The sequence below is a fragment of the Podarcis bocagei genome, assembly GCF_964188305.1.
Source record: "Podarcis bocagei genome assembly, chromosome: 7".
In the NCBI taxonomy this organism is placed as follows: Eukaryota; Metazoa; Chordata; class Lepidosauria; order Squamata; family Lacertidae; genus Podarcis; species Podarcis bocagei.
Window position 1 is genome coordinate 27,348,680 of NC_138132.1, and position 15,722 is coordinate 27,364,401.

Genomic DNA, 15,722 nt, shown 5'->3' on the forward strand with positions numbered 1-15,722 from the left:
TAGATGCAGTTGAGACCACCATTCGTTTTCAGCCAAGAGCAGCAAAATCACTTGAGTCAGCCTCATGTGGAACCCAAACTTGCCCTTTTTTCTTTTAGTAGTAACTTACTGGCTCCTCCACCTCCCTTACCCCCTTCCTTTGTTATCAGCAAAGGGCAACTGTCTGAGTTAAACAAACAATCTGCAGATAACTTGACTTCCAGGTTGCTTGATCCAAGGTTAGAATTTTATGAGCTGTTTTGCCACTGGGCTGTGATCAGGATGTGTTGTGTGAACTCCTTGGCAGTGACCCCTGCCATATCCTGAAACCTGATTACACACCTGAAGCCTTGGTGCCTTGGTACAGGCTGGGTTAATGACTTTGTTTATACTGATAAGGGCAATCCAGATAAGGCAGCCCTCTGAGTCTCCTGGCTCTGGCTGGCACCTTCATTGAGAAAACCTTTTCTCTGTGCCACGTAGAGATGCTGCTTGCCCAACCAATTACTTTGGGACAGACTTGTTTTTCAATGAGCTGCTGCTACTCGTCAAAGGAAGGTCAAGGCTGCCGAAGGGGGGTGGTTTCATTCACCCTGCCGGGGCCTTATAAGCAGGGCTGAGAAGCAACAGCCACCATTGCTGGAAGGACAGAAAGAGGGTGTGAAGCGAAGAGAAGGTGCCAGGTCCTCCCTATAGCATAAAAAAGTGCCGAGAAGCTCTGCAACGGGACCGGACACGCTCAGCAGGACCAGATAAAGCATTTGGTCTTCCAAGCAGCGACCCTGCAAGCCGCCCTCCGACGTGGAGATGGAGTACGAGAGGTGTTCCTGCCACCACGAAGAGAACCAGAACGCCATCCTCTACACCCTCCTGAGCCAGAACCTGAGCCATCACAGGGGCAGCCACAGCCCTTCCCAGAAGCGTTGCTTGTGCCAGAAGCGCCGCACCGTCTGCCTCCAGACCCCTCAAGCCACCTGCCAAGCGGCGTCTGATGTCTTGGTGAAGACCATCAGCTTCATGAAGAACTTGCCTTCCTTCCAGCTCCTGCCTTGGAAAGACCAGCTCCTGCTGCTGGACAGCTGCTGGGCTCCCCTCTTCCTTCTGGGCTTGGTCCAGGAGATGGTGACCTTTGAAGTGATGGAGACCCCAGCGCCCAGCATGCTGGAGAGGATCCTCCTCGATGGCCCGTGTAAGAGGCAGGAGCTGCAGAGGGCGCAGCCCACCCTGGCCAGCGTTCAGCGTCTCCAGTGCAGCCTGAACTCTTTCTGGAGCCTGGACCTGAGCCCTAAAGAGTACGCCTATCTGAAGGGCGCAATTCTGTTCAACCCCGGTAAGTGCCGCTGGACCCTCACATAGCAAAGGAGCCCTTCGTAAAGGCCATTGCTTTTCATTGACAGTAGAATAAAAGGGCCAGAATCATAACAGTGCATGTTAGGGATGTGTTTTCCATAGACTGCATTCTGAGTCAAGAACTTTGAATCCATTTCATCATAATGCATTTTTAGCCAATTATCTGATAGGGGTAAAAAAATGATTCTTGTTAAAGCTGTAATAAAAGTTACAAATACCAAAAAACATCAAAGTAAAATATGTAATGAAAAAAAGTCATAAGTGCAAAGAGAATGAAAATACAAGGTGGGGAAAGAAAGCTAAAGAAACAATGGATTATGTAAAATATTCCATGGTGGGATACAGATTCGTATTTACACAAAGCATATAAAGCGTCACCAAATAAAATTACATTTGGTAAGAATGTACCAACCATGAGATTCTTTGGTCATATAAATCACAAACAACCACCAAACAGATGCGAAGTCTGTAGGTTCTGAATCACCCCTGGTGGTGTGTATCTTCCAGGTCTGTTTTTCAGAGATGTAAATAGGCATGACTTTTTTGAGGCATGAGTCCAAACAGTAGCAAGATGCATCCTCCCATCCTTAATAAATTAATGAGGGGCAGTAAATATAAAAATTGTTTACAAATAAGATCAGTATTGGCATAATAAAAAATACATTAAAATAGATTTTAAAAATATTTCCGAAACAAGAAGCATCCTATGTACTAGTAGCAAACTCTTTTCTGCAAGTGTGGGTCCTTGCGCAGTCAAAACAGAACCACCTACTCACCAGAGGTGAGCGATTAACGGACTTTGGTGAACCCTAAACTACAGAAGTAAACAAACCCAGAGGGAGACAGGCTCAAGTGGGACCCCTGAAATGTTCAAGTGGGAAGTAATTATGCTCAGTGAACACAGAGCCCTGACTGACAGAAGGCATGGGAGAAAGGACGATGTGGTGCAGTGGTAAGTGTGTCAGACTAGCACCTGGGGGACCAGGGGTCAAATCCCCAGTTGGCCATGAAGCTCACTGGGTGACCTTGGGCCAGTCACTGCCTCATAGCCTATCCTACCTTACAGGGTTATTGTGGGGGATTAAATGAAGAGGGGGAGAACCACGTTTGCTATCTTGAGCTCCTTGGAGAAAAAGGCGGGATATAAATAAATAATAGAACTGAGGTTGGTTGGTTGGTTGGTTGTTTTTAAGAGCCCATGGCTGGTGGGAACCCATGCTGCAGCATTTGGTTGTGTGTCCCACTTGTTCTTCCTTTAGGTGATAATATCCATGCATCAAAAGAAGCATAACCTTAAAGGAGAACTTCTTCCATCTATGAGAGAAGGGAGGCTGCTTCATTTAAGATGGTGCTTGCAAAATGCAGTCTTCACACATGCCTGTTTCTGGTGGCTTTTTGAAAATAAAATCTTTTGGTTAATTAAATGGATCCACCTTTTTAGTTGATCCTAACTTTCTTTTTATCAAGAAACCAGTGCAACCTTAGGTTTTCATGCTAGAAATGAACAGGTAGTTCATAGTCTAAGCAAGAGCATTTTCCTAGGGTCTGGATGAATCCTCACTGGCAAAAGACACCTTTCTGCTACAAAGTGGTGGAGAGCTCCAGGCTGGTTTTGCTGAGTTGGTTTCCTTTGAAAAGGAGAGTAACAGATACACAGAGTGCTTGTTTTTAAAATCCTGTTGTTTACCGATGTACAATTGCGCAGTCACGGGCATGGGGGAGGGAGAGGGAGAGGGAAAATCACACAGCTGGCTTGTATCCAACTATGCCATAGAGCACACCTGTTGGAATAAATGGATTTAAGTTAATCGTGTCTATTGATTTCAATGCTCCTCCTCTGAGTATGAGGTAAGATGAAACTAGATTGCACCCAATTTACCTGCTTCAAGAACCTGGGGTTGAAGCCAGAGTTTTGCTCAGAGAGAGAGAAAAATTGCCCAGACTAGATTCACTGAAATTAATGGTGCTAAATTTGTCATGCCCATTAATGTCAGTAAATGCTATAAGTATGCCAAACACTGGATATTGCATTGACATCCTGTCCTTCCTTTAGAAAGTTTAGGGTTGTATATATGGTTCTTCCCACCTTATTCTCACAACAACCCTGTGAGGTAGATTGGATAGTGACTGACTGGTCCCAGATCACCCAGTGAGCTTCAGAGATGAGAGGTGTTTTGAACCCTAGTCTCCCAGGTTCTAATCTGGCATTTTAACCACTGCTGCTTGGCTTAGGACACAGGGTTGTGCCCATGAAGTTTTACTGGACCAAATTACTCTGCCCCAGTGTGGTTTTTAAAAAATTAAGGGTGACAATTTGTTGCTTCTTAAGAGTGCCTGAATTCCTTTTCTTGAAATGGCTGGCACACATTCCCCATTCCTGCTCTAAACACTATAGCACACCACTTCATTTTTTCTCCAAAAAATGATAGCTAGGCTTGTAGCCTTCATGAAACCCTCCACTCTAAGCTCCTGAGTTACTGACAGCTGGTAGAGATTAGGTTCTGAGTTTCAAGGTAGAGAAAGCATTCTAGAGAATGTTAATTCTGGATTGGCTTGGTGGTGAAAACAAGATCCCCGTCATCCAGTAACAATGTTCTGATGAAATCATCCAAGTGAGTCCACTTGAGTGCCCTTTGTTTCTTCTGCATTTCCCCCCTGCTTCTAGGGCCCAATGCACTGTATCACAACACTTTAATCAGTCATAGCTTCCCCCAAAGAATCCTGGGAAGTGTAGTTTGTTAAGGAGTGTTGTTAGGAGACCCCTAATCCCCTCACAGAGTGGTTTAACAGTCAATCCCTCTTCCCAGGGAACTCTGGGAATTTTAGCTCTGTGAGGGGAAGTAGTGGTTTCGAAACTCCCATCACCCCTAACTACAGCTCCCAGGATTCACAGAAAGAAGGCATGACTGTTTAAAGGTGGTATGATGCTGCTTCAAATCTGTAGTGCAGATGGGGCCCAGTATTGAAGTGTTCAAATCATTTGACATTTTCACAGAGCCTGTGAATAATCTGAGTTTCTTCTTCTCTCTCCTCTCTCTCTGCTCCCAGATGTGCTTGGTCTTAAGGCTTCCTCGTACATCGAAAGCCTTCAGCGAGAAGCTCAGCGAGCACTCCAAGAAGTCATGACCTTTCTCCACCCAGAGGACCAAGGCCGCTTTGCCCATGTCCTGCTGATCTCCTCCTCCCTGAAATCCATCCCTCCTGCCCTCCTCACTACCCTTTTCTTCCAACCGGTCATTGGGAATGCAGACATTCTGGAGCTACTGACAGAAATGATGCTGGCGAGAGAGCTCCCTTGGCCACAGTGACTCCAGTGGGGTTGGCTCCCAGGTCACTCACCACATGCTCAGCTTTGCTCCAGTTTCCAAGTGGCAGTGTGCAGTTCATCTGGATCGTGCAGTGGGAGAGAGAGCCTGCCTCCTAGTGATGACTTTTCAGACAAAGGGGCCACTGGATGGCAGATCTTAGAATGCAAAGGGACGTACAGCCTTCCATTAGGGAGTGAGGCAGCCATCTCAGGCAACAAGTGGGGGGTGGGGACACAGTGAAGAAATATAGTGCTTTGTGAGCCCTTCAGGCTATCCTGTGCCCCTAAACTAGCTTGTCCCATCACCAGTGCTGAAATAAGATTCAGCTGCTAATCCAATGAGCTGCTTTTTGCAGAAAGGTGGTGGGCAAGCATTTTGTCCTTCATCTACAGCAGGAAAATGTGTTGATCTGGCCCTGATTACAGTCAGTGGTGCAGTTCAGGAATGTTAGTCTGTGGGCTCCAATGGTTTTACAGGAGGCAGCCCCCTCTCTGCTTTAGATTGTATTATGTATTAAATCTCTTACTTCAGAATGTGATGAGCCAGTCCTGCTGTGTTTGGGAGGAGGAGCACTAGCCCAATCTGTTGAGTGGACTCCTAGTCCACTGCCTGCAAAGTCCTGGCCTGATCATACTACCACTTAAAGCCCAGCCTTGGGAGCTGCTGTTCCTGTAACCAAAGTATTTAGTTGGAACATAGTTTCTGTGACTGGTGGCTCTGTCTATTTCTCTTCACACTTTGCTTGCCATGACATTCAGAACAGCTTTCAGAAACCGTAATTCTTCTTGCCTGCTATTCATCACACTATCCATATAAAAGCTGCCCTCCCTGATTTCGCTAGACTCCAGCCTACCCTCACATGTAGTGCCCATTTGCTCCAGTTTGTAGTACATGGGATGAGACCATCTTGGCATAAACTTTGGGTGTCAGTATTTTGTAGATGGATGCTTTCTTGTAATTTGTATGTAAAAATAAGATGTGCTAAGTTATTATTTTTTAAAAAACAACAACACCTCAACAATGAATAAAATGTTTTTGCAGTTTGGACAATTGCTGGTGTCATTTTGAAGACTGGAGGGATTTGGGCTGATCAATTGTTTAACACCAAGGGATAATAAAGATATTCTATCCAAATCTGTTTCTTATCAAATTTTAGAGCAATATATGTCTGTTCTGGAATTCACACATCATCCACAAATGTCCTACTTAGGCTGCCCAAATCCTTCACCAAATGTTCATCGGTAGAGACACCATAGTTGACTACAGCATGTTGCTTGTCCACACTACATGACTGCAAATCAGCTCACCGTCTCCTTTTCTATCAAAAATCATAACAGAACCTGATTGCATTATAAAGTAGACCATATGTACAGCTGAGGGTGCCAGGTTCTGCATGTCTCCTGAGAGTCTGTCTGTAGTGATTATATTTCCAACAAAAGATGATATCACCATACGCTGAGCTATCCTATATGAATCACTCTGAAAGGAGAGAGACTCCATGATTCTAACAGCACAGTGTTGGCACAGATACATCTAAGCAGTTTGGGTGACATATCATTCATGATGGTGGCATCTAACCTATCCCCACACTCAAGCACAGGTAGAGTAGCCTAGTTATCTCCTCCCATTCCCATATTGTGTACTTTCCAGCTGTACAAGGGGGCACCCAATTTTTTCATTGTGTGTTTCCATTGCAGATGCATATTGAATGTCTCTGAAGGATACTATGTATCTATTTGACTAGTAGAATGCCAACTCGCTGCCCTTGGTACTGAACGTAACCTTACCATATACAGTCAAACCTTGGTTGCCAAACGTAATCCATCCCAGAAGCCTGTTTGGCTTCCAAAATGTTCGACAAATGAGGTGTGGCTTCCGATTAGTTGCAAGAACTTACTGCACTCAAGCAGAAGCCATGTCAGATGTTCGGCTTCTGAAAAACATTTGAAAACTGGAGCATTTACTTCCGGGTTTTCAGCGTCCGGGAGCTGAAATATCCCAAAACGGAGCCATTTGGGAGCAGAGGTTTGACTGCACACTAGTGACCTGGAGGAACTCAATTTCAAGTTTGTAAGTGTAAAAATATGTATTTTCTAAGTGTTTTGCATATGTTTAAGCTAAAGTTCTACACTTATTTAGCAGGCTGTACTTTCCTCCAAGCCAATAGAAGTGGCAAGATGGCATGCCTTTCTTGCTTCTCCACTAACACTATGAAAAAGAAAGTGTACCTAGTTCTAATTTATAAGCATATGCCAGGGAATGACTGGGTAGTTTCTTCCCCACTCCCTACAAAATTAAATCTGTACCCAGGAATTTGATCAGTGGCAGTTTTATATTTTTAAATTGAACTATGAGATGCTCCCCCGCCATCGTGGCAGGACTCCTGTGCCTATTTATAGGCAGAAATTCAACAGCTGCACCATTTCCCATGATGAGGGTGAAGGGAAGCTGCACCTGTCGAATTTCAGTCTGTTCCGCAGCTGCTAAAAGGACAAAAAAAATTAGTGCGTAGCAGCCACCATTTAGAGCTCCAATATGAAAGTTTAAAAGGTGCACGCCAGACGCAAAGAGGGTCCAGCGGCTGCCACACTTCAGCCTCAAGATCATGTGGTTAACTGGAGAGGGACCATAGAGACGATGAAAAGAGCAAGCTCGAGGTCCCTCCGTCCTGCCCACCAGAATGGTGGCGCTAGCGAAGCAATATCTCTAGGCTCGAAGACAGGATCATAGAGACTAGACCATACAACCCAAATTCCGTTCGGCCTCAGAGTGGGTCGCTCTACCCATTGGCACGTCTATGTTTGGCACGTGACTCTAACAGTGCCTAGCCTTTTTCATCTCTGTGGTCTATGATTGGCATCGTCGGGAAAGGAGCCTGGCGTGACGTCATTACCTTGCGCCGCTGACACGGTCATACGCCAGCTCCGTCTCACGTGATGCGCTTCCGGTGTTACAAGATGGCGGTGCCCACCACTGACAATCCGTCCCTCCAGCCCGGCGGCCGATATTGCCTTATCAGTTGCGTTCCGGCCCAGCTTCGCTCCACCGATCTCCGTTTCTACTTCAGCCAATTCATCGAGGCCGGTGGCTTCCTCTGCTTCCATTACCGCCATCGCCCTGAACGTATAGAGGGTCCCAGCGCTCCTTCCCGGCCAGGCCCGACCTGCTGCTGCCTGGTGGCGGTGAAGCCCGGCTGGTCTCGCCGCTTGGTCCGTATGTACTCGGGAAAGCGCTGGATCGACGCGCAAGGAGAGACGTTGCCCGGCCGGTGCCTTATACGAAGGGTTCGGGTTTCCTTTGACAAAGGTACTGAGAGGCAAGAAGGAGAGGTGCTGGGAGTGGTCACTGCATTTACCTTTGATACATTTGAGCTTTGAATAAAAGCATTATGGATGGCACTTACTGCATTTTATAGCATTTTGGGCCCATTGATTTCATTTCCTCCCATCAATGAGATGGTGTCTTTATGTATCTAACGAGTTTGGCTTTAGCCCATTACAGTTTATGGCCACGTTAGAACTGTTAGTCTTCTAAATAGCATAAGACTTTTCATGTGTGTTTGCTGTAGTAGATGGACTCTGCTGTCATTCTGGGAAGCACTTTGTTCCTTTTGGCTGAGGAGAGTAGAATGAGGTTGAAGCAAAGATACGTAAGCGGTATACTGATGTAATACAAGTTGGCGGATTACTGCTAAGTGATTTTTCTTGCCCCTTGTGTTTATAATTTTACAGATGCTGAAACGCTCTCCTATAAGACTAAAAAGGAGCTCCGCACATCCTCAAATGAAACTTTCACTGAGGATGATTTAAAACAGCTTCCTGAACTTAACCCACCATCTTTCATGCCCTGTGGGAATGTGGGAACTCCTTTGAGTGTCTTTTTAGATCTCATTAAAGCCTGCAGGATGCCTTCTCGTGCTATCAAGAAGCTGCGGTTGCAGTTTCCTAGAACTGGCTCTTCTCGCAGGTATGGAAATGTACCATTTTCATATGAAGAAACCGAGACTATTGTAGAAGAGGAACGAGTTTACACAGCTTCAGGAGAGGAGATAACAGAAGGAGGAGACCTATCAAGAGTGAGCACGGCCAATCAAGGCAATGGCATGGCAGAGAGATACTTGAATGATCCTGAGAGTGAAGCAGAAGCTCAGTTGGATGATGTAAGTAGGGTTTTTTTCTAATTTCACAATGTCATGTTATGTGCTTATAGTTATTTTAGAGATGAAATATATTATTTTGTAAGGAAGAAGGACATGTGCTAATACTTATTCATCCTTACAAGTTGGGAAATATGTCATTTTATGAATCTGAAAACTAATGTGACCCACACAAATGAGCCTATGGACTGCGTTTTGAATCAAGGTTTGCCCATTCTTCAGGGTAGCAGCTGCCCATAATGATAATGTTAGGTAGAAAAGTTGTGCTGGAATTCTTGTACTCTAGCTGAAAAAAATATTTTACTCATTAAAACCTCAGAATTGATGATCTTCTGGGAGAATCAAAACTTAATTCTGACATTTTGTAATGTCCCCCTTATTCATTCTGCCAAGCTTGCTTTTATTCTAACTGTATAGCTCCATTAGCCCATCACACTGCAGGCTAGGTGCTTAACTGGAAAATACTTTGCAACCAAACTGAGGTTATGGCAAGGGGGGTGGGGGTTGACTGGTTTAATATGAATACTAGTTCACAGCCAAGGGTGACTGATTTGCACTAAAGGAACTTGTGGTCTCTTAAGATACTGCTTGTTGAAGATCTCTCCACATTTTGGATCCATTGGCCTTTGTGCATAATGATAACTTTATGGTATTCATTAAACCATAAAAAATGTTTAAAAACAGTGCCCATCACAATGAAGGTTCTTCGCAGAACTATAGTGAGTCCATAATCATACATACAATAAGCTTCTAAAAACCAGTCTATTATGTTTCTGTGCTAATTTCTCCGTCTCCAGAAGTTCAAGATGAGTTCTGTCTGAGCAGGCCCTTAGCAGTGAGCTTATTACAACTAGGCCCAGTGAAACTGAGGAAGTGGGCAATGAGGGGAAACTGGCCTAAACCTTTGCTGTATTTGTCCCCACCCCACCTTCTGCTACAGGATGACGATGACAGATGCGAAGAGTGGGAGCGGCACGAGGCTTTGCATGAGGATGTCACCAGCCAGGAGCGCACAAAGGAACGTTTGTTTGAGGAGGAGATTGAACTGAAGTGGGAGAAAGGGGGCTCTGGGTTGGTCTTCTACACAGATGCACAGTACTGGCAAGAAGAAGAAGAAGGAGGTAACCCTGAACAACACATCCTGGGTTTGATTCTACCTTGTTGCTGAGAGCTGGGATAGAGTGTGCATCAGCGTAGTCTTTGTGAACTCATGGCCCATCTCCGATAGACAATTTGCAAAGCCCCTCTTTAATAAGACATGAAAATGTCTTGGGTCTGGTCTGAGACACTTTTCTGCAAAAATATTAAGAACATAGCCATACTGTTTCCTGGCATACTTCTTGTCTTGCTCTCTACTGGAGTCTGTCACTTCTTCCCCTGATATCTCTTGCTGTTCTGTTGTTTATCCTCCAATGGTCCAAGTCCACTGATATCTTTCCCTGCTCCCTTTCATTGACCACTGTGTGTTTTTTTACTTGCCTTCCTGGTGCACGAGGCCTCCGCTCTTCCTTTATTCCCCATGTCCTAAACATGGAGCATGAAAACCCAGATGGCACTGGCAAGAATAAGGTTCTTTTCCCCGCTGCTGCTACAGCTACAGCTACAGTAGGCCCTACAAAGAATTATCCAGGGCAGTTCTATCCTCAGTTCAGCATGTTTGTTAAATTGGTGAAGTGGTCAAGAGGACCTAATAGATTAGGTCATGGTGATTATAAGGGGAATCTTCAAAGCTACATTTGGGGTTAATAGTTATGTCTGCAGTAAGCTCTCTGAAGAGAGGGCTTTCTCCCCATCTCTAAATATTGCAGCCCTAATGAGAGCTTGTGGTCCTGGAATAAATCCCTGTACAAAAGCCAAGAATGGGGAGGAATGGGGCTGAGATTTTTAGGATGCTGAACTCTAGATCTATGTTCATCATGTCCTTCATAGAATTCATCCTGCAGTGTTTGGGTGTGGAAGAGGAGCATGATCGTAATGTGGGAAAGGGGAGGATGATCTTAATGTAACACTCGTCTGCAATGAGCTAATACATCCTGCTTGATGTCTTAACTTTTCTTTTGGCAGATTTTGATGAGCAGACAGCAGACGACTGGGACGTGGACATGAGCATCTACTATGATAAAGGTACTTGAGCTAAGGGTTGTTGATCTGTGATGCAAGGAATGGACAGAACCTAAACTAGTGTCTCATGCTGTACTTCAGGCTGCTGTTAATGCATTTTGGAAGCTTTAGCTTCTGCAACTACTTGGCTTGCCTTCCTGGCCTACGTGGGGCATCACAAACATATTGTGCTAGGGCTCCAGCATTTCCACTGGCACCCTTCAGTCTTCCAGACGCAATTCAAGGTGCTGGAGCTTGTGTGTGTTTGTGTTAGTCATCCTGCTGTGCTGTGGTCAGATTTCAGAGAACCTGCTCTAGTGTCAGTTGTAATATGACAAATCGTCATAGCTGCTATCCTGCCCCAGTATGTGGGCTTAATAGCCTTCCCCAGTCTGGTGCCTTCCAGAGGTTGGACTACAGCTCCCACTCAGCCCTAATCAGTGTGGCCACAGGTTATGGGTGTTGAATATTGTAGTGCAGCAGCATCTGAAGGGTGGTAGGTTGGCTTGCAACATCCTACGTACTCCTCTACCCTGGTTGGCACCTTCCTACTCCAACCTCTGAACAGGAAGCAGTTCCTTTCTTCACCACCACCCCTTCCAAGCCCTGTTTAGAATTGCCTACCTCATAATTTTGGTTTTTAAAAATGAATGACAACAAATTCACCCCAAAATGGATTCCCACTTCCTCCCAAGCAAGTGAAACTGTTTCAGATTAGTAAAATTTGCAAAGCTTTTACTAGAGCCCAGCATAACAGGTATTAGTCTATTATTTCTCTCATTGTTCTTGCTAAGGCTTAAAGATGACTGAGAGGGGAAGGACTCTCTTTATGCTATCAATGCCTCTTGTTGTTTAAAACGTTTATATGACAATTTGCAAGGCAACTAACATAAAATCAGCAGCGCTTAGTATAACAGAAACAGTTCAATCAATCAGTCAGTATTTATTTTGATCATCGACCAGACAGTAACAGAAACTGTTAAAAAATGCAGTGGCTGTATTAAGGTGGCAAAGCTGCAATGAAGAATTCGTGGTGGTTGCTCTTATAGTCTCTCTCTTAAAAAAGAGATTCTGGACCTGTGAACATCTGAAGCTATTTTACACTCAGGCTCTTTGTCCACCTAAGCCCAGTATTATTTACTTGACAGGAAGTGGCTCTGTGAGGTCTCTGTTATAGTCCTTTCCCAGACCTTTTGCCTGTTCTCTTTTTTACCAGAGATGAACCTGGGCCTTCTGCATACACTTGCTCTGCCACTAAGCTCAGGTCTTCATGGGGAGACAATGATAACAGGGTTTCCATTCATTCCAGATGGTGGTGACAAGGATGCTCGGGATTTGGTCCAGATGCGGTTTGAGCAGAGACTCCGGGATGGTTTGGAAGATGGGTCTGTTCTGAGCCAACAAATTGGAAACTTTGAAAAATACACCAAGGTAAGAATAAAAAAATGGAAGAGCATAGAAACATCTGAACTTATTTTGATTTGAAAAATCCCTATTGTAAGAGCCTGAGGATCTGAACTGCATTAGTACTTTTAATACAAAGGGTAGGGGGTTGTTGTGCTGTATTGGTTCTGCTGATAATGGCCTTTTTGGGGGGGGTGCCAATCATTCTCAATCTGGTTCTAGTGCTAGGTGTCCTCAGCAATTGCTCTCTTTGTTCTGGAATTGATAGAATAATCTCTAAAGTAACATATTTTTTTCTCCCCAGGGTATCGGCAGGAAAGTGATGGAGAGGCAAGGCTGGACTGAGGGTCTTGGGCTGGGAAGCAGCAACTCAGGGATGACTGAAGCACTAGACAACGAAGGCCAGAATCCCAAATGCAAGAGGGGCTTAGGGTAAGTGAAGAGTGTCCTTTTAAAATACATGCAGTCGAGACATTCAGCCTCTCCACCTATATAAAATAAATAAATATAATAATATTTATTTATTATTACATTTATATCCCACCTTTTGTTCAAGGAGCTCTAGGTGGCATGTATGGGTCTTCCTCTCCCCCTTTTATCCTCACAGCAACCTTGTGAGGTAGGTTAGGCTGATACACTTGTTGTGGGGGATTTGCACCTAGTTGTTTCCAGTCTTGGTTCAAAACTAACCACTACAGTACACTGGCTAAGGGAGAGTGACTAGAAATGATGGTAAGAACAGGCAGCCACCTAGGACTTAGGACCCAGGAACTCTGCTCTTTTCTCACCCCTTTCCCCTCCTCAACACAAAACACTGGAATTTGGGGCAAATGTTGCCTCCATGTTTTCCAGTCTGTTTTCACAGCCCTCTCATGAGCCAAACACTTAGATCATAACTCAAGTGAGGAATTCCTTGTCTGCAGCATTTCAGAATGATTTCCCCATGGACATCTTTCATGAAAGCAAGAACATTTCTTCAGGCCTGTTGTGTTTTGTTTTTTAAAACACCTTTGCTAGTAAGCCTCTTGCTCATCTTGCATCTGCTCTGAGCAAAGTTTTCATCTTTTAAATTCTGATCATGGATTCCACGAACAAATGGTCAAATTAAATTCCAGTTCACTCTGCTGTGTCTCTGAAGACTTTGTTTAAAGCATTTTAATCCCACTCTTCAGCCAAAAAAGGCTCCCAGGGCAACTTACAGAGGTTGATAGGACAGTCCCTGCCCTCAGATGTACCCTGTGAATGACAAAGGGACTGGGGAAGCGACTCAGTGCACTCTTTTTTAGAGTTCTTGTAATGACCTGCAGCATCTGTTTCTAGGAGAGGAGAAGTCAAAAGTTACTTGTCTTTCAGCAGAGCTAATGTAGAGGCCCTGCAGTCCCATATTCATCCCTCTATTTTTATTTTTATTTCTTTTCAATACTGTACTGCTTTATATTTTTAAGAAAAGAATCTCAAAGCTGTTTAGAACCTACATTAAAACATCAACTAAAACAACCCAGAATAAAACATTAGAGAAGAAAGTCAAATATAAAGTAAACATTCAAAGCAACATAATTAACAGAAAACTAAAATATTATCTTAAAACATTTCACAGTAAAACATTACAAAGGAGGTCAACTACAGAATGCACATTCAATGCAGCAAAGTTAACAAAAAAACTTTAAACATTTCAAAAGGAAACATTACTAAAGGAAGTCAAATATAAAACACACTTTTAAAATAGCATAATTGGCAAGCAAATAAAATATAAGTATAGAGCAAATCTGCTGCTGTTGCTTTCAATCCTTCTGGTGGTAGTTCATGGCAGGTGATGGCTGTAAAAGCTCAGGCTCGATGATCTGGTTCTGTAGTAAGAGAAAGCCAAGGTAGTCTTTGGCTTTTTCAGCAGCCTCTAGCTGGAGTCAGCCAGAGCCCCGCCCTCCCAGTCCACCAGTCCAGGTGAGAAAAGACCTGCATGGCAGAGAGCAGGTCTTCCAGCTTCACAGCCAAGAATGGCTGCTGTAGATGATAACTAAGGGAGGAGCCTGGTGGTCTTCCTGCAAAGCTGATGTAGGGGCTTTGCAGTCCAGTCTCTCTCCCTGTGCCTGATGGAACCTTTCTTTCTTTTATTGCTTTTCTGTAGGTACCATGGTGAGAAGCTCCAGACTTTCACCAAGCCCAAGAAGCCTCGTGGGGACAACAGCATCCTCATCTCCACCATCTATGATGACCCATATCCTGTGGATGCAGAAGAGCAGCTGCTCCGGCGCCAGCTACCAATCAGTATGAAGCATCGCCAAGATGCGGCATTTGGCCATGCCATGCATGGTGTTCATCACAATTCCAGTTCCTCATGAAGGGGCTGCTAGCCAGGAATGGCTTTCGGACTATGTTGCAGCAATGTTTGCTTTTGCAAATAAATTTTTTTTAATTAACAAAAGTTGCCAAATAAAGGGCAAAATGTTTAGTATTTATTATTTAGGTTTTTTTATCAATATGGGTGCATCCTGGTGCTTGTAAGCTAAATTAAAGGGTTCTTGCTTGTGTTTCTTTTGGGTTGCCACAAGATCCGTGCTGCGTTACATCATGCCTAGCTACCAATGGCCTTTATCAAGAATAATGTCCTCCATGCTCCATTGCTCTAATGCAGAGAACCATTCCAAGCAAGAAATAAGAGAGGAAAGCAGTGTTTGTAAGGGGTGGGGGAGTATGTTGTTGCTGTGGAGAGAAGAGAGAAGTGGGACTCCTAGATGAATAAATACAGAAATATCCACAACTTTATCAGTGGTGCGGTTTTAACCTTGCTGGACTGGGAGTAATAAAATAAAGTGGTCTATAATATTTCTTAGAACTTCTTCCAAGGAAGCATACACATTGTTTTGCCATTGTATTGTCTCAACAACCCCATGAGACCTTAGAATCACTCCAAAAATGAGATCCATATTTGAGGAGTAATTTGAGGCCAGGTCTCCCTGCTCCAGGTCTGTGCTGGGTGGTGTTGAGCATCCTAAAGCCACCATGGATAACCTTAATGGGTTTTTATGGTTAATCCTGCCCTTCAAGTTCCTCAAAGTGGCCTGCGTGGTGTGTTCTGCTGCTCTCATTTTGTCCTTGCAAACAACCCTTTGGGCTTCTATGAAGAATGTCAAGTTCTTCCATACAGCAGCTCTCACCACTTTGGAACATGATCTATGGATCAGATGCATGTCAGTTCACCTTCCACTAATCAGTGCATTTCTGTGTTTTTATTGAGTTCAGCCTTGAACCAATTGCTCAGCATTCCAGAGCTCAAGATTCTCTCGCCCCCACGCATCTATTATGTCTATCCCACTAACATTTTGCACTTGCGCCTTGTTTGTGTGTGGAGAGGGGAACACACAGCTGGTGCTAACTGGTGAATAAAGAAAACATTTATTGGGAAATAAGCTTGCAAAGCATAAAGA

The 15,722-nt window shown here is 44.3% G+C and overlaps 2 protein-coding genes across 2 annotated transcripts; both read left to right on the forward strand.

Moving 5' to 3' along the window:
• The first annotated feature begins 440 nt into the window (after positions 1–440).
• Positions 441–5,687, forward strand: NR0B2 (nuclear receptor subfamily 0 group B member 2). Its single transcript, XM_081202741.1, has 2 exons — positions 441–1,309; positions 4,378–5,687. The coding sequence occupies exons 1-2, from the start codon at positions 787–789 to the stop codon at positions 4,635–4,637; spliced, it is 783 nt and encodes a 260-aa protein (XP_081058867.1). The 5' UTR covers positions 441–786; the 3' UTR covers positions 4,638–5,687.
• Positions 5,688–7,551: 1,864 nt separating this feature from the next.
• GPATCH3 (G-patch domain containing 3) lies at positions 7,552–14,719 on the forward strand. Its single transcript, XM_081202774.1, has 7 exons — positions 7,552–7,943; positions 8,369–8,796; positions 9,734–9,914; positions 10,858–10,917; positions 12,203–12,324; positions 12,602–12,729; positions 14,423–14,719. Exons 1-7 carry the CDS (start codon positions 7,574–7,576, stop codon positions 14,634–14,636), a joined length of 1,503 nt encoding a protein of 500 aa, XP_081058900.1. The 5' UTR covers positions 7,552–7,573; the 3' UTR covers positions 14,637–14,719.
• The last annotated feature ends 1,003 nt before the right edge of the window (positions 14,720–15,722 follow it).

Coding starts and splice junctions, on each gene's coding strand:
- NR0B2 (XM_081202741.1), top strand. CDS start 787: ATGGAGTACGAGAGGTGTTCCTGCCACCACGAAGAGAACCAGAACGCC. Junction 1,310..4,377: donor CGCAATTCTGTTCAACCCCG/GTAAGTGCCGCT, acceptor CTCTGCTCCCAG/ATGTGCTTGGTCTTAAGGCT.
- GPATCH3 (XM_081202774.1), top strand. CDS start 7,574: ATGCGCTTCCGGTGTTACAAGATGGCGGTGCCCACCACTGACAATCCG. Junction 8,797..9,733: donor CAGAAGCTCAGTTGGATGAT/GTAAGTAGGGTT, acceptor CTTCTGCTACAG/GATGACGATGACAGATGCGA. Junction 12,325..12,601: donor ACTTTGAAAAATACACCAAG/GTAAGAATAAAA, acceptor TTTTCTCCCCAG/GGTATCGGCAGGAAAGTGAT.